The sequence below is a fragment of the Nycticebus coucang genome, chromosome 10 (genome assembly GCF_027406575.1).
Source record: "Nycticebus coucang isolate mNycCou1 chromosome 10, mNycCou1.pri, whole genome shotgun sequence".
NCBI lineage: Eukaryota > Metazoa > Chordata > Mammalia > Primates > Lorisidae > Nycticebus > Nycticebus coucang.
Genome location: NC_069789.1, coordinates 127,258,488 through 127,279,060, shown reverse-complemented (window position 1 = coordinate 127,279,060; position 20,573 = coordinate 127,258,488). Strand labels below are relative to the sequence as shown.

The 20,573-nt window shown below is 52.8% G+C and overlaps 1 protein-coding gene across 3 annotated transcripts; it reads left to right on the top strand.

Moving 5' to 3' along the window:
• The first annotated feature begins 801 nt into the window (after positions 1 to 801).
• On the top strand, positions 802 to 18,222 carry HPN (hepsin). Of its 3 annotated transcripts, none has more exons than XM_053605516.1 (13): positions 802 to 953; positions 1,510 to 1,580; positions 7,019 to 7,120; positions 7,203 to 7,244; positions 13,015 to 13,144; positions 13,216 to 13,338; positions 13,490 to 13,530; positions 13,678 to 13,843; positions 13,947 to 14,137; positions 16,888 to 16,983; positions 17,171 to 17,313; positions 17,500 to 17,664; positions 17,886 to 18,222. In XM_053605516.1, exons 2-13 carry the CDS (start codon positions 1,565 to 1,567, stop codon positions 17,922 to 17,924), a joined length of 1,254 nt encoding a protein of 417 aa, XP_053461491.1. In that variant the 5' UTR covers positions 802 to 953; positions 1,510 to 1,564; the 3' UTR covers positions 17,925 to 18,222. The 3 variants fall into 3 exon arrangements, with proteins under 3 accessions (XP_053461491.1, XP_053461493.1, XP_053461492.1); XM_053605518.1 differs by having other exon boundaries at positions 834 to 953; positions 1,484 to 1,580; XM_053605517.1 differs by having other exon boundaries at positions 846 to 953; positions 1,374 to 1,580.
• Positions 18,223 to 20,573: the final 2,351 nt, after the last annotated feature.

Genomic DNA, 20,573 nt, shown 5'->3' with positions numbered 1-20,573 from the left:
GGGATTAACTAGGCACAGAGGCCATTCTGGGGTGAGCAACTGTGGTCTGACAGCATTTGGGTGTGTGCCTGACTACAGGCAGATGTCTGACGGTGACCCTGGGGTGCCTGGTTGTTTACCTGGCCCTGGGCTCTGTCTGACGTGGATAGCTCTTGGCTGCTGGCGGGACAGTGTGTATCTGTTTCCGGCCACTTGGCCTGGGCCTCAGTGCTTGGTGCTACCTTTTCCGGGCCAACCCCCAATCCCCTTTATCTAGGACTTTCCTAGCTCCAGAGGTCACCTCTGCAGGCTGCCCAAAGGCTGCCAAAGCAAACCAGCCCCCAGGGTGACTTGTAGGAAAGTAGCTGGGGGAGGGGGTTGGGGGAGGATGAGCAGGGTGAGGCCGCTGGGCTGGGAGGGGCTGGGCCTGGAGTCAGGGCAGGGGACCGGGCTGGGGTCCGGGCAGGACTGTCCCATTTGGGAACTGGGCAGGAGGTGCAGGAAATGGCAGGGCAGCATGGCCCTGGGGCTGGGCAGGGTGTGCTAGGGACTCCATCTCAGATACCCCTCCAAACAGATCCTCATCCTGTAGTACTCCAGGCAGCCCCAGCCCTCAGCCAGCCTGTCCCTGTTCCCACCTCCCTGCAGACAGGCATACCTGAGACCCCTGGAGGTTGGAGGCAAGACTGGTCCTGGGGCCCGCCTGGTCCAGCCCCTGCAGGTCCAGTCCCACCAGCTAGGTGGCCTTCAGCACTGCCAATCCCATCGTCCAGCCCCTCCCCGCCCCTTGCCCCGCCCCTTGCCCAGCCCCCTCCTCCTCAGGTGAGGCAGTCTGGCCTAGCAGGCCCCACGCCACCGCCTCTGCCTCCCCGGGCACCCGCTGCTGCCGGGCCACCATGCTGCCGCCCAGGCCTGGGGACTGACCCTAAACCAGCACCATCTCGTGGCTCCGCCCCCACCTGCCGGACCCCAGGGTAAGTATCCAGGCCCCCAGGCTCACAGTTCCAGCCCTGAGGACATGAGTTCCCTCAGGCCCACCACCCAACCTGATGCCCCCACCTGATAGAGGAGCCCCCAAGGACCCTAAGAGTGGGACCTCAACTTCTCCCTAAGGACCTAGGTGTTCAGCCCACTCTTCCTTCAGACTCAGAGGACGGGCCACACGGTTCTCCCCCTCTTCCCTCATACTGAGGAGTCTTGGCCCCCAAATTCCTCCTTCATCCTGATGCAGGAATTCAGGCCCTCAGCCCTCTCCTCCCTCAAGCCCAGGAATTCAGATCTTCAGGAACCTCCTCCCCCAGGCTCAGGCATGGGGGTCCATGACCCCCATGGTCCATGCAAATCCAGGCATCCCCTGGCCACTGGTTAGACACTGACCCCAGCCTTGAACCCAGCCCGATCTGTGTCCGTGATCACGGCGTGCTCTGGCCAAGGCCCCAGCCCTCCAGCCTCACTGGATGGGCGCCTGGGACTGGGGCACCAGGACTGGGCTGGGCTCCCCCAGGCCCTGCCTTCTGTTCATCTCCCCAGAGGTCCCACCCGGCCCAGGAGGTCAGCCGGGGAATCATTAACAAGAGGCTGTGACATGGCGGAGAAGGAGGGTGAGTCCCCCTCCCCAAGCCCAGACTTTGGCTCTACCCGGCGCCCCTCCCTCCGTGTTCTCGTCTCAACCCTCCGCCCCTTGGAGCATTCCTCCCACCCCCATCTATACCCTCTTGGCCTCCTCCACCTGATTAACTATCAACCAAATTTTCCGTGTGGCTGTCCCACTGCCTGGCTCTGCTATCCCATATGACCTTCCTGGTGCCTGGCCTCAGTTTCTCCTCACTCCCAGTTTCTCAGCTAACCCCAGACCTGCTCTCTACTTGAGGCAGGAAGTGGGGAGACCATAACAATTGTGGTTAAGGACGCCAATTCTGGAGTCCAACACACAGGCCTGCTTCTGCCACTTTTTTGCTGTGTGATCTTGTGCAAGTGACATCATTTTTCTGGGCTTCAGTTTCCTCCTGGGTCGAGTGTGGGTCCTGATGCTCCCTCAGTGAGATTGTTGAGAGCGTGGAACACACAAGGCACCAACACGGGGCTCCACGTGTACGACACATGTCACAAACCACAGGTGTCGTGACAGAAGTTGGCAGACTTGGAATCCCAGGGACCCGAGGCCCCTGCTGATTCCAGACTTTTCCTCCCACCTCATAGCTCTGTGGGCAAAAGAGCAGAGGGAGGACTTTGGACTTGGCCTGGATGGATGGAGAGGGGTGAGATGGCAGAGAAACCACCACCACAGGGATGGCAGAGAGAAACTGTTCCAGGCAGCCTGGCTCCTTCTCAACTTCTTCTACACTTGGGAGCCAGCTAGAGGGCCCTGACTGGGGGCAGCCTTTCCTTCCTATCCTCCCCCAGCTCAAGCTATCTTCCTCTTTTCTTCCTGGAACCAGGCTAGCTGGGATCCGACCCAGGCAGAAGCACTTTCTAGCTGTGTGGCCCTGGGCAAGCAGCTTGCCCTCTCCGGGCCTCCATTGCCTCATCTGTAAAGTGAGGTAGTAGTACATACTCCTTAAAGTGGTGTGAGGACTGAGGTGCTGCGACAGGCAGGAAGCACTGAGTGTGTTGGCCTCCTCAGGACTCAACACTGGCTGGCAACTCAGACCCCCAATTGTCCAGTTATGTCCAGAGACCCAGGCTCCCAGACCTCAGAAGGTGCTGCCCCCTAGCTGAGAAGATGGACAACAGAGCCTGGCTCCTTAAGGACAGTTTCTTCCTTGGAGCTGAAGGCAGGGAGATGCCAGGGCTGGGAACTGTGGATGAATAAACCAGAGAAGGGAAACAGAATATTCCCGAATGGGCAGAGAAGGTCTGGCAACGAGGAGGGAACAGGTGCAGGGTGGTGTCTTCCCGGATGGCTCGGGCCTGGTCCTGGAGGGCAGTCCTGCTGTTGGGGCTGGGAGGGGAGGTGGGAGGTCACACCTGCACACAGATGCTGGAAGGTTCTGATGCTGCACTTACTTGCTGAGTGGCCTGGGGTTAGTGGACACACTTCTTTGGGCCTCTTTTCCTCCTTGGTAAGTGAGATGGTGACAGCACTGCCTTCCTCATTAACAGCTGCAAGGACTTAAGGAAACTGGGCAGAGCTGGTTTAGGGCAGTTCTGCAAGGTGGCGTGTGATTCTAAGTGTCATCCTGGCTGTATCTGCTGCTGCGGTGTGTGTGTTACTGTTATTGCTCTTGAAGCATGCCCAAGGTGAGGTTCTGGGTGCCACCTGGGGGCTTGGAATTAGAGGAGGTGCTATCTGAGTTGCAACTCAAAGGATGCCAGGCAGAGGGAAGAGCAAGGCTGGAAGCTGGTAGTGGGGGTGTCACAACAGCATGGCACATAGATGGCTCTGAATTTCTGGAGGTGGAGGTGAAAGTGGAGCTGGGAGGGAGGAGAGGCACATGGCTGGACCAAGGCTGGCTTCGGACTATTTTTGGTGAGGGGCAGTGCTGGACCTCCCCACAAGGTGGCGCTGGTGGTTATTCGTTGTTTCTAGCTTAACTAGTATTTTATGAATTCTGTGTTTGGGTTGCTTTTTGGATGCTCTGTCAGATATTTGATAATGACCCACATGGCTGCTTGGGAACTTGAGGAAATGTATGTTCAGTCCCCCAAATGTCATGCTTATGTCCATGAGGGCCAGGCTGAGGGCCTTAGACTCTGTCCTGAGGGCACTGGGGAGTCACAGAGGGTTACAGGTAGGGAAGGGACAGGTTGGATTTGGTATTTAAGTTGGTTCTTCAGGCCTCTGGTCCAGAGTGGACCCCAGGAGGAGGCTGCACCTAGCAGTTGGATGGGGCTGCACCAAGGTGGGCAGGGGGACGGGTAGGAAGGAGAGTCACTCTGGAGGCCTGACAAGGCTGAGGACCTGCCTGGAAGCGGGGGTGGGGGGAAGAATCCTGCAGACAAGGGGTAGTCATGGAGCTATGGGCCTCTGAGACAGGGCCTGGGAGGAAGAACACGTCTGGGGAGATGTTGAGGCCATTCTGGGTCTTGGTGGGTGTGATGCCTGGGGAAGGCATCTGAGGGGCTGCAGGCATCTGGGACTTAGGAGAGTCCAGAGTTTGAGGACACATAGAAACAGGCCATCAGACTTTAGAGTAGGAAGGCGTGAGGGTGTGGCTTTGGCCACCCGGTGAACGCCAGATTTGGGGGAGCAAGTAGAGAGTCGACAGATACAGCACCACCAGAGTAGAAGGAAAGTCAGGTGTGTGCCGTGTCCCAGAGGTCCAAAGAGGAGAGCATTTCATCCAAGAGGCTGGAGTCATGTAAGACTCCAAAGATGTCACTAGTGAGGGGCTTTGCAGCCGAATAGTGGGGGCAGAAGAAACATCCTGTAAGTAGACATAAGGCAGCCAGGAGGTACCCAGACAAGCAGGCAGCAGACAGTCTCGGGGAGAAGCGGGGGGTAGGAGGCCTAGCTTACGGAGCAAAAAGGCCCTATTGCTTCCAAGGGGTCATAGGGTTACCTCTCACACAGAACGAGGGTGCCTCCTGTTCCAGCAAACACAGGGCAATGCATCCCACCCTGGGGGACCAGAGTCAGGATGCTTCCTGTCCCACGAGAGGCATCTGTCTTGGAGGTGCCTGAAGTTCTCTGAACCAGAAAACATGGAAGGAGGTTGTTCCTCTCACCCAGGTGACAGGGTGGCCGTCCTCCCCGTCCCTTACCAGGGCCTCTGGACTGGGTTCTGTGTAACCGAGAGCCCTGGCTGGACCCCTGATGGCTACAGGGAGCCAAGAGGGTGGCTGGGTAGAGTTGGGCACTGACCTGAGTGTCCCTGTCAGGACAGGCAGGGGTCAGCCAACAGGGGCTGCCCAGCCCGGCCCACTGGGGCCTCTTTGCAGGAATGGCGTGTTCCCTCGTGCTTTGGTAGGAGCCACTGAGCTCTCAAATTCTTTTGTTGTTGTTGTTATTGTTTTGTTTTATTTTGTTTTGAGACAGAGTCTCACTCCTGTGCCCTGAGTAGAGTGCAGTACAGTTCACAGCAACCTCAAACTCTGGGTTTGAATAATCCTCTTGCCTCAGCCTCCTAAGTAGCTAGAACATCAGGCACCCACCACCACACCTGACTAATTTTTCTATTTTTAGTAGAGACAGGGTGTCACTGTTGCTCAGGCCGATGCTGAACTCCTGAGTTCAAATGATCCACCAGAGTACTGGGATTACAGGCATGAGCCCCTGTGCCCAACCATGTCTCAAATTCTTAAGACACTCAGACAGTGGCCATCCCAGGAAGGTCTTGGACTGCTCCCTACTCTGTTTAGGGTGCTGGCCTGGCATCGTGCCTGCCAGCCACACTACCATGGATGCAGATGAGGGAGAGAGCTGGGAGCTACTGCAGCTTTGGGAGCGTTTTGAACATGCCAAGGGCACTTGCACCCAAGCCGGGTCCAGCTGAAGGCTTTTAGAAGCCTTGTCTCCTTGGTCCTCCTACAATCCCTGGTAAAGGGGTTAGTGGTTAATCTCCAGGAACTCCATTGCCCTTGGGGACAGTCTGTCTTCTCCCTGGGCCATCAGCCTTGGTTCCCACTACTTTACCCAAGTTCCGGCCACCTCCAAGTCCTCTCTAGCTCTCTAACAGATCATGCTTTTTCTTGCCTCCAGGCTTTGCCTGTGCTATTCTGAGCACAGTGCTTTTCCTCGAGGTCTTTGCATGGCTGGCACATCACCTTTCAGATCTGAGCTCAAATGTCTCTTCTTGGGGAGGACTTCCCGGATCCCCCTTCAGCAGCCCGTCTGCTGCCCACAGCTTACATCTTTGTCTTCACTGCTTCATTGACTCATTTACTTGTTGATTTCCCCCACGCCCCATCTACACACGTGAGAACCGGAGCCCCCTTGGAGCCATAACCTTACCTGTCTTGTGTGGGGTACATTTCCAGAGCCTAGAATGGTGCCAGACACACAGTGAATGCTCAGAAGGACAGTAAGCAAATAAAGCTCCATTTTACCCTTGGAAAAAGGGAGGCTCAGAGAGGCAAAGGCAGTTGCCACACAGCATATTAAGAACTTGCTGTGCGCCATGCACTGTCATTGGGAGAGAGGTAGTGTGGCTTTGTGGCCATACACTTAGGACCTGGCACCACACCTGCCCAGGGTTCAGGACCCTTCCTCTCCCTGGCTGAGTCGCTATGAGCAGAGGACTCCACTCCTCTGAGCTGCAGGAAGAATGAGAATCAGGATGTAGGCTCAAGATAAGGACAGAATGAGGTAGTGCATTTAGAGCAGAGTTGGCACCCAGTGAGCATCGAGACAGGTTTGGCTATTATCTGAAAGAACTTAAAAGTGTTATTTTTGGAAGTGGATGCTTGGTGGACATCACTGAATAGATGAGGAAGCTGAGGTTTAAAGATATGATGCCACCTGCCCAAAGTCCCAGCGAGGAAAGGGTAAGGCCAATGTTTTAAAGTCAGGCTGGCAAGTTTTCAAATTTGGATCCTCAACCTCCAGGGGCAAATCTGATGGGAGCTGGGTGCTGTGAGAGAGGTCTGGCTGAGGGGAGGGTACCCGGGGCAAGGTGTTTAGAACAGCAGAAAGGAACGAGGCAGCTGGGAAATGCCAAACAGCAGGGAAAGGAGCCACCAAGAGGGGTCACAGTCCCCAAGAGGCTCCAGGAACATCTGGAAAAGTTAGCAGGAGTGAGAGTCCAAGAAGAGACAGCGCAAAGCATTGAGGGGAACGGAAAAGCACAGCATTGTTGGGGAGAAGAATCCCCATAAATGCCAAGAAAGTGCGGGAAGGGAGACCAGGAAGGTGGCAGCTGGCCCAGCCATGCCCCCTTCCCAGCTGGAACCCTGAGGGAGTTGGACACCTGGTTGTTCACGCAACAGGGGAGGAATGGCCCTGCCAGCTGCTCAGCCCTGAGAAATTGGGCCCAGGGTATGGCATGGTCAGGCGTAATCAGTTAGCCTTGAGGGGGGCAGGGCAGAGCTGGCCCAGTGCCCAGCCCCTGCCATGATGAAGACAGGCCTGGCTGTGGCCCCAGCATGGTGTCTGTTGCAGGTGGCCAGACTGTGCCATGCTGTTCCGGACCCAAGGTGGCAGCTCTCACTGTGGGGACCCTGCTGCTCCTGACGGGCATCGGGGCGGCGTCCTGGGCCATTGGTGAGAGTGGTTCCTGTGCCTCTGACCTCCCCTGGCCCTGCAGCCTCCAGCCTGCTTGCCCTCACCTCTGCCTTCTCTGCAGCCACTGTTCTCCTCAGGAGTGACCAGGAACCGCTGTACCCAGGTGAGTAAGCAGCCCCGACCCTGGGGGAGCCCAGGAAGAAACCTGTATGTGGTGGGAATGCAGTGAAAGTCATTTTTTTGAATGAATGCATGAAGGCTGGCGCCCATGCAAATAATAATAGTGCATTTGTACTGCGTGCTTGCTGTGTGCCAGGCACTATTCTAAGCACCTCACATGTCTAACCCAGTGTTTTTCAGCTTCCAAATGTATTACCCATTAGTGCATTATGAAATGAAATTACTGCGTTGGAAAAACCACATTCTTTAAAAGTAGGAAATAGATTAGAAAATATCAGAGTGTGTCTTTCTTGGGGAGAAAAGAGTTTTGTTAATCTTTCCTTTTGGTTTTGATGCAACCCCACTGCATCCTCACAGCAGCCTTCGTTTTACAGATGGGGAAACTGAGGCTCAGAGCAATGTTGTGGTTTGGCTCAGACCACAGGGCTCTTACAGGCTACATCATGATGTAAAAATGTGTTCAGGGCTGGGCGCAGTGGCTCATGCCTGTAATTCTAGCCCTCTGGGAGACCAAGGTGGGAGGATCCCTTGGGTTTAGGAATTCAAGATCAGCCTGAGCAACTGTGAGACCCCGACTGTACTAAAAATAGAAAAACTAGCCGGACATTGTGGCGGGCACCTATGGTCCCAGCTACTCGGGAGGCTGAGGCAAGAGGATTGCTCAAACCCAAGAATTTGAGGTTGCTGTTCCACAATGTAGGGCGGTAGGAGGAAAGGGGAAGTTGGGATGTACTTTTCACACGCAGGAGCCTCATCTAATTCTGTAAAAGATTCAGCTCATGCTAAGAGAAGATGTGAAAATGAAGGTATAAACAGCCCACATCCACATTAATCATCACAGCCAGCCTTTCCATGTGGCAGGACTTTATGGTATGAATTCATTGAATCTTCACAACAACCCATTTCCTTATGGAGAAACTGAGGGACAAAAGGCCAGGAGATTTGCCCCAGATCACAGAGGTAGTTGTGTGGCAGAGCTAGGGTTTGAGTTTGCCAAGAAACAGCTGAATTAGTTGCCATACTGAAGGCCAACATGCACCAGGGCCTGGCAGCAGCCTTTATCCACCAGGCCTGAGAGGTTGGGACTGTCACTATCCTTGCGTTTTGCACATGGGGAAACTGAGGCCCAGTGAAGTGAACTGACTTGCCTAAGACCACATGTCAGATAAGTGGCAGAGAAAAGAGATTATGCCCCTGCCAAAAGGCCCCTCCCCACCTTGGCTCCCATGCCAGTGGGTAAAATAAATCCTAACCCCTCCCATGCTCCTGGGCTCCTAGGATGAGGGCCCCCTTCATCCTCACATCACATTTGCTTCCTGGCTGCCAAAAATCACCTCTCTGCAGGAAGCCTTAGCTCACCTGGCTTCTTTCTAGCTCATACCCAAAGGCAGGTTTCAGTCTGGACTATAACTTCTGAGCTGGGGGCCTCCCACTTGTCCAGACCTGGTCTGAGCCTCAGTTTTCCACATCTGTGAGATGGGGGTGAGAAGATGCCAGGAAGAATTCGTTCAAGGAGATAATTACCTATGTAGTGCTTGGCTCCCCCCCCACCCCCCCACAAACACACACACCTTTTCTTTGAACAGTCTCACTCTGAGTAGAGTGCCATGGTGTCATACCTCACAGCAACCTCAGACTCTTGGGCTTGAACAATCCTTTTGCCTCAGCCTTCCAAGTAGCTGGGACTACAGGTGCCCACCCCAATACCCAGCTATTCTTTCTATTTTTAGTAGAGATGGGGTCTCACTCTTGCTCAGGCTGGTCTCAAACTCCTGAGCTCAAGAGATCCACCTGCCTCAGCCTCCCAGAGTGCTAAGGTTATAGGCGTGAGCCACCACGCCTGGGCCACAGTGCTTGGCTCTTAGCCAGCACAATAAATCCTGGCTTTTGTTTCTCACCCTTCTGGCTTGAGCTTTCTTGAAAAAGGCCTTCCAAGACCCTCAGACTCCAAGTCCCATGGCCATCCCTGCTGTCCCTGATAAACCCTCCTCATTCTTACAGTTAATTATTCGCTCCTCCTAAATTCCAAGAGGGCAGGGATATTTTATTTACTGGTCAGACAGTGCCTGACACAGATTAGGTGCTCAGGAAATCTTTGCTTAATGAATGAGCCCAAATCACCAGGCTGAACTAGCTTGTCCTCAGCCTCCAATGGAACGTAACTAGGTCACGATTCAGATTTGGCTCTGTCCAGCGCCCTTTATTTGTACTTGGGTTTTTTCAAAAATGCTGGGAAATTATAAAACAAACAAACAAACAAAAACAGCCTGGACATCGTATTGCTGCCTTGTTTTTCTGGGATTTTCACCTCTAACTATATCAAGACAGTTTGGTGAGTACATGCGGTGACCCAGAACATACTTTTTGTGTGTTGCTTAAAATAATAGAAACGAGAATAAAGAATTTAAAAGTGAGAAACAGTGGCACAGAACATGGCTTTAAAAATAGTTGGAAGGGGCATTTGGTGCCTCCCTCCATCTCCCCCAACACACATCCATAAAGTGATATATTTCTTCCCCCCCCCCAAAAAAAAAACCCTCACACTTTCTGGAAATCACATTTCTGGAGTAGTTAGGGGTCATTTTAAAACAAACGTCCACCCCCCCTACCCCAGTTGGTGTTTCAAATCCCAAGTCTTGGTCTTGGAACTCAGGGGGTGGTGGGCCCCACCAGCAGAGGAGTCAGGTATCCCCTCTCCTGCCCTGGGGCAGGAGGTTGTCATTAAGGCAGGTGGCCAGGTGGATGTTAAGTCCTGGTCATGGATGAGTGCATTTGGGGTAGGGATGGGCAAGAGTTCATGGGAGACCCACAGAAAGAGCAGGGATGTGCAGATCTGGGTTCAAATTCTGGCTTTGCTGCTTGTTGCCTAAATGCCCTGCAGCTACCATATCCCTCTGAGGCTCAGTTTTCCCATCTGTAAGATGGTCATTATCTCCCAGGATGGTTGTGGGATTCAGAGAATCACATGGGCCTGGCCCAGTAAATATGGCCAGCATTGTTATCACTGTGCTGTTGTTTAGACCTCAGGGGGTCACTCAAGAGGCTATCTAGGGCCACGTGGAAAGCTGGGGGATTGGAATCACTCAGTCCTGATTTCAAATCCCCTCTCTCTGCCTTTCACACACCTGGTGATGTCAGGCACCTCTCCAGGCTTCAGTTCTCACATCTGCCAAATGGGGATAGTCTTTGTCACCCTGAGGAGTGTGGTAAGACCTTGGTTGGCAGTGGGGCAGGGAGAGCACATTGCCTTGCCTTGGGCACACAGTGTCCTCAGCAGCCCCGGCAGGCTAAGGGGAGACCGCCCAGCTGGAGTTGAGGTTTCAACAGTTTCCTTCCAAGAGGATGCAAAAGCAAGTTGTTGCAGCCCAGCGAGGTGGCTCATGCCTGCAATCCCAGCACTCTGGGAGGCCAAGGTGGGTGGGTCACTTGAGCTCAGGAATTTGAGACCAGCCTGAGCAAGAGCAAGCTATTTTGCTCTTTACTAAAACTAGAAAAACAACCCGGTGTTGTGGCGGGCACCTGTAGTCCCAGCTACTCGGTAGCCTGAGGCAAGAGGATCACTTGAGCCCAAGAGTTAGAGATTGCTGTGAGCTATCATGACACCACGGCACTCTACCCAGGGTGACAGAGTGAAGCTCTGTCTCAAAAAGAAAAGCAAATTTTTGCCAGATTCATTTTTTCAGAATGTGCTCTCAGAACTATACAGAAGGCTCCTGAGAAAAGGATAGAGATTTTCACAGCTGATTTTTCCCCAAACTTGCAGCCTCCTGCTGTCCCCATCTCTGCTGGGGGCAGCTCCATCCTGTTGACCAGGCCAAACACTTCAGTTTGTCTGGGTTGTCCTTGAACCCTCCCTCACCCATGACTCCAATCTCTCAGCAACCCTGTCGGCTCTCCCAGAAAATCTCCCCATAATCTAAACTCTTTCCCCCTCCACTGCCCCTACCCTGGCCTCCACAAGCCTCCATCCCCTCCAGGCAGCCTCTCCTGCTCCTGTCCCTGCCTTCTGGGTCGGCTCCCTACCAACAGCTGGAGGGAGCCTGGGAACAACTGAGTCAGGTCAGAGCCCTGCCCTGGTTGCACCTCCATGCGGGTAACAGGAAGCCTAACATTGAGCCCCCTCCCACCTCTCTCCCTGTTACTCAGCTCTGGCCTCCTTGCTATTTCTCCCACACCCCCACCCACCAGCCTTGGGACCTTTGCACAGCCACGTCCCTTGGCCTCCCTTCTCCTCCATGACCCCTTCTCACCTCTTTCAGCTCTTTGTCCACTTACCACCTTCTCAGGGAAGGTTCCCAGCCCACCTATCGAAAGTGCAACCTCGCCCCGCACGCCAGCCCACTCCCCCCTCTCTGTTGAGTTTTGTCTCCGTGGCCCCATCTTTTCTCGTGACCCGTGATCTATTTTATTTGTTCCATTCATTACCTGTCTCACCTACTGGGTTTTGAGGTTCATGGGGGCAGGAGTCTTGTCTGATTTGTTCATTGCTGTGCAATTTGTTCATTGCCTGAAATCAGAGCCTGGCGTGTAGGAGGCATTTGGCAAATACAAATAAGGGCTGCGATCTGAGTTCAGCGTTCACAGAGTTCTTCTGCTCTGGCGAGCAGAGTGGGACGTCATGTCTCACCCCCACGCAGGACCAACCAGAGCTCTCTGGCTTTCCCGTATGTCTCAGCCCTGCCTCATGTCACAAGTTTGTAACGATGTGTTGGTTACTTTGGTGAGAGCAGAGCCCAGGGCTGTCTTTGTGTTCCCAGCATCACCTCACACTGGGCATAAAATATGTGTCCAGTTAATGCTTATTGAGTGAATGAATGCCTCTGCTTAGAGAGTTATGCACTTTAGCATAGTCAAGGCTCTGACAGCTCCTGTAGGAAAGATAGTTTTTCTTTTCTTTCCTTTGTTTTTGTTTTTTTTTCTTTCATTCAGAGTGTATTAGTCAAGGATTTATAGACTGGAGATAAAAGGTAAAAGGAAAAAATAAACTGGCTAAACAAAAAGAGAAATTATTGGCTGTGTGCAGTGGCTCTCACCTGTAATTGAAGCACGTGGGAGGCCGAGGTGGGCGGATCATATGAGCTCAGGAGTTCTAGGGCAGCCTGAGCTAGAGTGAGACCCTGTCTTTAAACATAGTTGGGCATTGTGGTAGGCACCTGTAGTCCCAGCTACTTGGGAAGCTGAGGCAGGAGGATGGCTTAAGCCCAGGAGTTTGAGGTTGCTGTGAGCTATGATGCCACAGCACTCTACCCAGGGTGACAGAGTGAGATTCTGTCTAAAAAAGGGGGAGAGGATCATTAACTCACATAACCAACAGTTCTGGGAGTTCTTCTCGCCTGGGTGCCTCAGGAAACTTTCCTCCATGTTAGCTTATTTTTCTCTGTATGGGTATAAAGACAGGCTCCCCAGATCCAGTCTCATGGGCCATTTTTCTGGGAGCTTGGCTGAAACAGTTTTCCCAAATGTACAAGTTCAGGTCCAGACTTACAGCTCAGAGGCAAACAGCTTAGGAACCCTGGCAGAAAGAGAAATTCTCCTGGGGGATACTCAGAGTATCCCAGACAGGGCCCCCCAAAGTCGCAACGGGTCTGATTTGAGTCATCCAGTCATGGTTCCAGATGCAATCACGGATGTGGGTGGGGGACGGAGCGCCCTGCTGGGCCTTGCTAGGATTCAAGCCACATGGCCATAGAACAAGCTGGAGTGGCCAGTCAGCCTGGCTGTGGGACCCAGGTGACCACCCTGTTGCCCTGCAGTGCAGGTCAGCCCAGTGGACGCAAGGCTCACGGTGTTTGACAAGACAGAAGGGACGTGGAGGCTACTGTGCTCCTCACGCTCCAACGCCAGGGTGGCTGGACTCAGCTGTGAGGAGATGGGCTTCCTCAGGTACTGGGGCCCCTCGGAGCGGTGGGGCTGGGAGGAGCGGGGGGAGCAGGCCTGACCCTTGCCCTGCCCAGGGCACTGGCCCACTCTGAGCTGGACGTGAGGACTGTGGGCGCCAACGGCACATCAGGCTTCTTCTGCGTGGATGAGGGAAGGCTGCCCCATGCTCAGAGGCTGCTGGACATCATCTCGGTGTGGTGAGGAGGGCAGTGAGGGGCGGATGGGGGCGACCCCACAGACCCCCACTACTCCCAAGGCACCCCGCACCCACTCCTCATTTTCCTTTTATCTGTCTAAATTGGTTTCTATATTTTGTTTCTCTCTGTGTCTTCATCCCTGTCCTCTCAGTGACTGCCCCAGGGGCCGTTTCTTGGCTACCATTTGCCAAGGTGAGACTCTTAAACTTGAACGCCCTCCCTTCGACACTTTGTGAGCCACAGGCCCTGAAACTCTCCACAGGGCAGGGCCAAATCCGGGCCCTGGGGCCCTGGGCTCCAGTCCCTTCCACCTGGCCCCGACTGCCTGCTCTCCCCTAGATTGTGGCCGCAGGAAGCTGCCCGTGGATCGCATCGTGGGGGGCCAGGACACCAGCCTGGGCAGGTGGCCGTGGCAAGTCAGCCTTCGCTACGACGGGGCACACCTCTGTGGAGGGTCCCTGCTGTCTGGGGACTGGGTGTTGACAGCTGCCCACTGCTTTCCTGAGTGAGTCCCTCCCTCCCCATGCTGTCGGAGAGCCAGGGCAGTAGAAAGGTGGGGGGAGCTGTGTCCAGGCAGGCTGCCACTCTTCCCTCCTGTTTCCTGGTAGGCGGAACCGGGTCCTGTCACGGTGGCGGGTGTTTGCTGGGGCTGTGGCCCAAGCCTCCCCCCGTGGCCTGCAGCTGGGTGTGCAAGCCGTGGTCTACCATGGGGGCTATCTGCCCTTTCGGGACCCCAGCAACGAGGAGAACAGCAATGACATCGCCCTGGTCCACCTCTCCAGCCCCCTGCCCCTCACAGGTGAGTCTGGGAGATGCGCCTTGGGTTGCAGATGGAGGGCGGAGGGAGGACAGAGGAGGGGGCTGGGGCATAAGAGAATAAACTTATGATTTGTGTGGATAAGAGGAGTAATCGAAAGGGACGCAAACTGGGCATTAATTGTGAATAAACTTTCATTCAACTATTTAATGCAGCGATTCCACTCCTAGGTACACACTCAAGAGAAATGAGACATATGTTCACACAAAAACTTATTCACGACAGTTGAAAGGTAGAAACACCCCCAAAACGTGCACAACCAACCCAAGTGCATAGCTTACAGATGGAGAAAGAAAACGTTGTATATGCATATAATGGGATATTTGACCTTAAAAAGAAAGGAAGGGTGGTGCCTGTGGCTCAAGGAGTAGGGCGCCGGCCCCATATACCAGAGGTGGTGGGTTCAAACCCGGCCTCGGCCAAAAGCTGCAAAAAAAAAACATAAAAAGAAAGGAAGTACTGATTTATACTGCAGTGTGGACGAACCTTGAAAACTTTGCGCTACGTAAAAGAAGCCAGACCCCAAAAACCACACACTGTACAATTCTGTTATCACGAGGTGTCCATATTAGGCAAATCCATTCAAACAGAAAGTAGATTAGTGGTTAGTGGGGAGGGTGGTGGAGGTGCGGGTTGCATGGGGATGGGGAAGTTGAGGTTGAGGGGTGATCAGTAAAGGCTACCATGTTTCTTTTCGGGGTGGTGCAGTGCTCCGAATTGATTGTGGTGTGGTCACACATATTGGAATATATAAAAAGCCATTGACTTGAACCCTTAAAGTGAGTTGCATAGTGTGTCAATTATAGTTCAATAGAAGTGTTATCCAAAACAACATCAATGAAAGGAAAAAAAATGTAAAAATCCATGAATGAATCGAGTAGAAAGGAAGCTAGGAGTTATTCCCTCTGCACAGTCTCAAGCATTTCTTTGGTCTCACTTAGAAAGAAGCAGTGGGCTCACCTCCCTTTTGGGTTAAGAGTAGGCCTCAGGCCCCAGCTTTTAGCAGGCCATAGTGTAATAACAACAACAATAATAATAATGATGATGTTTGTGATGCTAATAATAATAGCGATGATGATGATGTATATAACACGATAAAATAAGACCACACATTGACAATGATGCACACCAGCACCTGTTCACTGCCCTCTGTGTGCCTGGCACTGTTCTGAGTATCCCAGGCATACTCATTTAGTTCTCACAGCCACCCTGGCCACCCTGGTGAGGGGGAGCTCTCCCTTTTTATTTTTGAGAAAGAGTCCCATTCTGTCACCCCAAGTAGAGTGCCATGGCGTCACAGCTCCCAGCAACCTCAAACTCTTGGGCTCAAGTGATCCTCCTGCCTCAGCCTCCCGAACAGCGGGGACTACACACAGGTGCCTGCCATAATGCCCAGTTAGTTTTTAGAGCTGGGTCTCAGGCTGTTCTTGAACCCCTGAACTCAAGCTATCCACCCACCTCAGCCTCCCAGAGTGCTGGGATTACAGGTGTGAGCCACCGCACCCAGCGAGGCTGAGCTCTCTTAAGATCCTGTTTTCCCACGTGGAGAAAGTTCCAACACCACAAAGGCAAGTAGCATCCCAACTTCCCACAGCTAGTAAGCGGCAAAGATGCAAGCCCAGTCTGACTGGCACCGGCACCTGTGCTTTGTGACACGCAGGCTGTGCTGCCGGAGATCTCAGGACATTTGGGACTTTGCATTATATTTTGTTTTATGATTATTATTTTCTTCGTGATCTGTGGTACTGGTTTCTGATTAAAGAGAGTGATGTGTGTTTTTCTTTAAAACAAAACCTATCTCCTTAGTGAAAGAGTGAGGGGTGTTAAAAATATCGAAGTGAGGATGTGTGCATGGGTGAGGACACAGGTGGGAGTGGCTGAGGGGTGAGAGCATGAGGCCATGGGCTCTCGAGTCAGAACTTGCCAACTACGTGACTTTGGGCATGTGGCTTCACCTCACTGAGCTCCAGTTTCCCTTATCTGTAAAACGACTTCCTAGGGTTGTTGAGATGATTAAAAGGTTGAATAGAGAGCTCAGATTGCTGCCAGCACATCACGAACACTTGGTAAATGTTAGCAGCAACTGCTGTTGTCTTTACCATTGCCAGTTACATGAGCACTTCTTACTTGCCAGGCCTGCTAGGCTGTGATTCACCTGTTCTTACTACAGCCTCTGGGCAGGAATGATTGCTATTTCCATTCAACAGTTAAGAGCTCTGAGACTCAGGCAGGTGAAGTCACCAGCTGGGCAGTAGTCAGGGCTGCCAGGACTGTTACATGGGTTGTGCACTGCACAAGGGCACCGTATTTCAGGGGTGCCATTCTCAGGGTAGCTCTGTATTTATTATGATTTTCTGACAGGTGGAAGTTGAGCGTCTCAAGATGAGGGTATCTTTTTCTGTTTCTCACCCAGGTAGACTTTAGGCTGAGGGTAGCCCCATGGCAATGTTTAAGAACATGAGAATTAGGTTGACCTGGGTTAAAATTCTGGCTCTGCCATCAGATCATTATGAAACTTTGGGCAAGGGCCTGGGCTGGTAGAAGATTAAAGGAAATGTTGCAGGAAAGTGCCTAGCATACAGTGAGCTCTCGATAACTGGCACCTTCTGTTGTAGTTGTTATAAAAAGATAGGGAACAATGTATGCCATGAGCATGGGGAGGCCACTGGGCAGCAGTTTGTACCAGGTGGGGCTGGCCAGCAGGGGCTAGACCGGCATGGTCTCTCTCACAGAATACATCCAGCCCGTGTGCCTGCCGGCTGCTGGCCAGGCCCTGGTGGATGGCAAGATCTGTACTGTGACAGGCTGGGGCAACACACAGTACTACGGTGAGTCCTGTCCTCTGCCGTCATTAGGGAGACTCTGAGATGAGTCTGGCTGAGAAGTGCAGTCCGACTGGCTGGATGACTCTTGGCCCTGGGGTATAGGGATGCTGAGGGGTGTGGGGTAGGCACCAGGAAGGTGGTGGGTGTACAAGCTCCCCAGCTCTGGCCAGCCTTGCCTGCATACCACCAGGCCAACAGGCTGGGGTACTCCAAGAGGCCCGAGTCCCCATAATCAGCAATGATGTCTGCAATGGCCCTGACTTCTATGGAAACCAGATCAAGCCCAAGATGTTCTGTGCCGGCTATGCTGAGGGTGGCATCGATGCCTGCCAGGTGAGGGACTGTGTGGGGGTGGCCCCCGGCTGCTGCCAGCTTAGAGATAGAGACACAGGGCCATGGGAGGTGGGGTTCCCTCTCTCAGGGCCAGGGAGCTCTGGGGCCACAGCCTGTGACCATCAGAGAGGGCCTCCTGGCCAGCTGTGTCGGCCTCTAGCCCCAGGTCTCCCCTTCCCCTTCCAGGGTGACAGTGGGGGTCCTTTTGTGTGTGAGGACAGCATCTCTCGGACGTCACGTTGGCGGCTGTGTGGCATCGTGAGCTGGGGCACTGGCTGTGCCCTGGCCCACAAGCCAGGTGTCTACACCAAAGTCAGTGACTTCCGGGAGTGGATCTTCCAGGCCATAAAGGTGAAAGTTGGGACCAGGTGGGAGCCAGGGGTGGGAACGCTTGGGACACTGATGGGGAAAGAGGGAGGCAGAGATTTTTCCGGAAACTCAAGCTCAGGCCTAGAAGAGAGCCCCCACAGGAGACAGATGGACTTCAAAGGACTTCCAAGGAGGGGAGGGAAGTTGTGGGTCTTGGGCGGAGGCCTCTCAGACCTCAGAAGTCCCCAATTGTCTTTCCCCAGACTCACTCCGAAGCCAGCGGCATGGTGACCCAGCTCTGACCTGTGACTTTTCCTCACTGCGTTCATCTCCAGCGTCCGAGTTCATCTAGGTGGCTCCAGCCCCATTCATGCTGGGCCTAGGATGGAATATTTTTCTTCTTGGGCCCAGCCCACAGGTCTGAGGATACCCTGCCTGCAGGATCCTCTCTTCCACAGTGGCGGGCCCACTAGCCCTGGGACCACCTGAGCCTTACCCTCTCAACCCCCATGTAAATATTGTTCTGCCATCTGGGGACTCCCATCTAGGTGTCCCTGGTGACAGGATGCTCTTTAAATAATAAAAAATGGTTTTGATTAATGTGGACTCTGAGCTTGCAAACATAGCAGCAGGGAGGACATTTTGGGGGGGAGAGAAGACAGGAATTATGGCCTAGAACAAATCAGATGGGGGGTACAAGCCCCCCAGATTTCCCACTGACCTTTGAGAGAAGATTTTAACTGGTTCACATAACTGGAAATGTGGTGGAGCTAGCTGGCTTCAGGTACTGCTGGATCCAGCTGCTCTCTCAAATCCATTTTACTTTGTGCCAACCTGCAACAGAGACAGAGATGCCCCACTCACATAAACGCCAGGCTTATATGCCATGGACAAGCTTAGCAGGCCCCGTGGAAAGGGGCTGCTGCTTCCCCAATAGCTCCAGAAAAAAAAAAGTCCCAGGCCAGGCTCTCACTGGATAGATTTGGGTCATGTGCTCATACCTCATCAAATCACTGTACACCTGATGTACACTGTGTGGGTTGGGGGTAGGTCTTTAAGAACTGCGTGAACTGCACATCAGAGATTCCCCAAAGGAAAATTGAGTGATGGTACCACAAAAAGTGAAAATAGATACCCGGAGAGCAAAAAAGACATCTACCTTTGGCCAACACAGAAAACAGGGCCCTGGAGCTTGGAGACTGGGGTGCCAAGCCCTGTGAGCACAGCCTGAGACCCTCTCATACCTTCCTCCATCTGGGTCAGGGGTGGATCCCAGCATCTAGGGAGGGAAAACACACCCCTGCCCTGCCTTCCCTAGAGCATCTGGGATCTTCGGGGCAGCCCTGAGGGCCACCAGGGGGCACTACTGTCCCGACAGGAGGAGAAATTAAGTTGTTTCCTGCCCAGTGTTGGCCTCCCGCTGCTGAAAACCAGCTGCTCTATGTTAAAAAAAAAAGCGCTCACAGGTGCCTGGTTTTAAATGATAAAAATTATGTCAATCATCAACTGCCAGCTCCCAAGGGAGCTCCTGAAATGCAAGCAGACCCAGGAAAGCGCCTCTGAATAACGAACAAAATGTGCATTTGGAAAATGCCCCAGGCATCATCAGTCCCTGATCCCCAAACCCTTAGTAAGGTTGATCCCCAGCATAGCTCAGTGGGTCAGGAGTCCCCAGCTGCACATCTCCTTTGAAGCGCCTCAGTGCAGTTTCCCCAAACCTTTGTACGGGCTGCCATGTCCTGCATGTGGTACTAGGGGGGTCACTCAAGTCTTGACACCCACGCTGCTCTGTTAGAAACTATGGAGTTACAGAGGGTGATCGTAAATGTTCCTTTGTAATTGTTAGCTGAGAAATGTTGTAATGTATCTTTTATGAAGTCTGGGGACTCTGAGAAGACGTGGTCCACCCCGGGGTTCTGAACAGATGTAATCATGTGCTGGAGGGTTTGAGGGGACACAGTCAACCCTGGCAGGGAGGGGATATGTCTAAGCAGGGGGTACCAAAGAGGGCATGGCCCTGCCCTGGGGGATCTGAGCAGATTTGATGGAAATGGGGGCATCAAAAGTCAATAGGTGGTCTGCTAGGAAAATAAAAACCGGCGGGGCATTCCGAGTTCTGCTTGCCTTGGAGCAGGAGGGGTTGGAGACGTTCTGAGTCACTCAACAGCCTTTCACTCATTGCCAAGAGTCAGTGAGCCTCAGTTTTTCCTCCTGTGTCCACCAAGCTTGCCACTCACACCAAGGATCCTGGAAGATATTATAGAGAAAAATAATACTAATGACCACAAGGTTGCTCTCAGGTTTCACCAGGGTCTTGGTATTCAGAAAGGCTAAAAATTATTCTCTATTTTTTTTGTTGTTGCAGTTTGGCAGGGGTTGGGTTCGAACCTGCCACCCTTGGAATATACAGCCGATGCCCTACTGACTGAGCCACAGCGCTGCCCAGAAAGACTGAAACTTAAAACACTTCCTTCCATGTCATGGCTGTGCTTCCCTGAGTCAGACGTGTTTGATCTATCTTCTGGAATGGGTGTGACCAAATCAGGAACACAAACGAGGTTTTGCATTTATGTCTGAATATTCCTGTTTAAATATAGAAAAGCTTTCCGGATGTTACTTAGAATGGAGAGCTCCGTATGTGGTTTACAGGTTGGCATGCTCCCAGCTGAGTTTCAGTAGAAATTTACAGTTACTCTTCCGTCATAGTTATTCCACACTTAAAATCACCGCCATGATTAACAAGGATTGGAAAGGCTGCTCGTTTTAGATTCAGAAGTAACTGTGAATGTTCAAATAGTGGTGTAAGTAGGGAGATGGATTTTAGTTTCTGCATAAAAAGTTATGCTATTTCAATACTGTACTTATTAAGTGAGCAGCTGCTCTGGCTCTATTACTGTGTAACAAACCGCCCCAACCTTTCTACAACCACAACAACCATTCTATTACACTTT

Bases quoted from the DNA above. Each gene is read 5' to 3' on its own strand.
- HPN (XM_053605516.1), top strand. The intron at 7,245-13,014 runs GTGAGTAAGCAG...GTTGCCCTGCAG, and splicing joins CCAGGAACCGCTGTACCCAG to TGCAGGTCAGCCCAGTGGAC. The intron at 13,531-13,677 runs GTGAGACTCTTA...GCTCTCCCCTAG, and splicing joins CTTGGCTACCATTTGCCAAG to ATTGTGGCCGCAGGAAGCTG.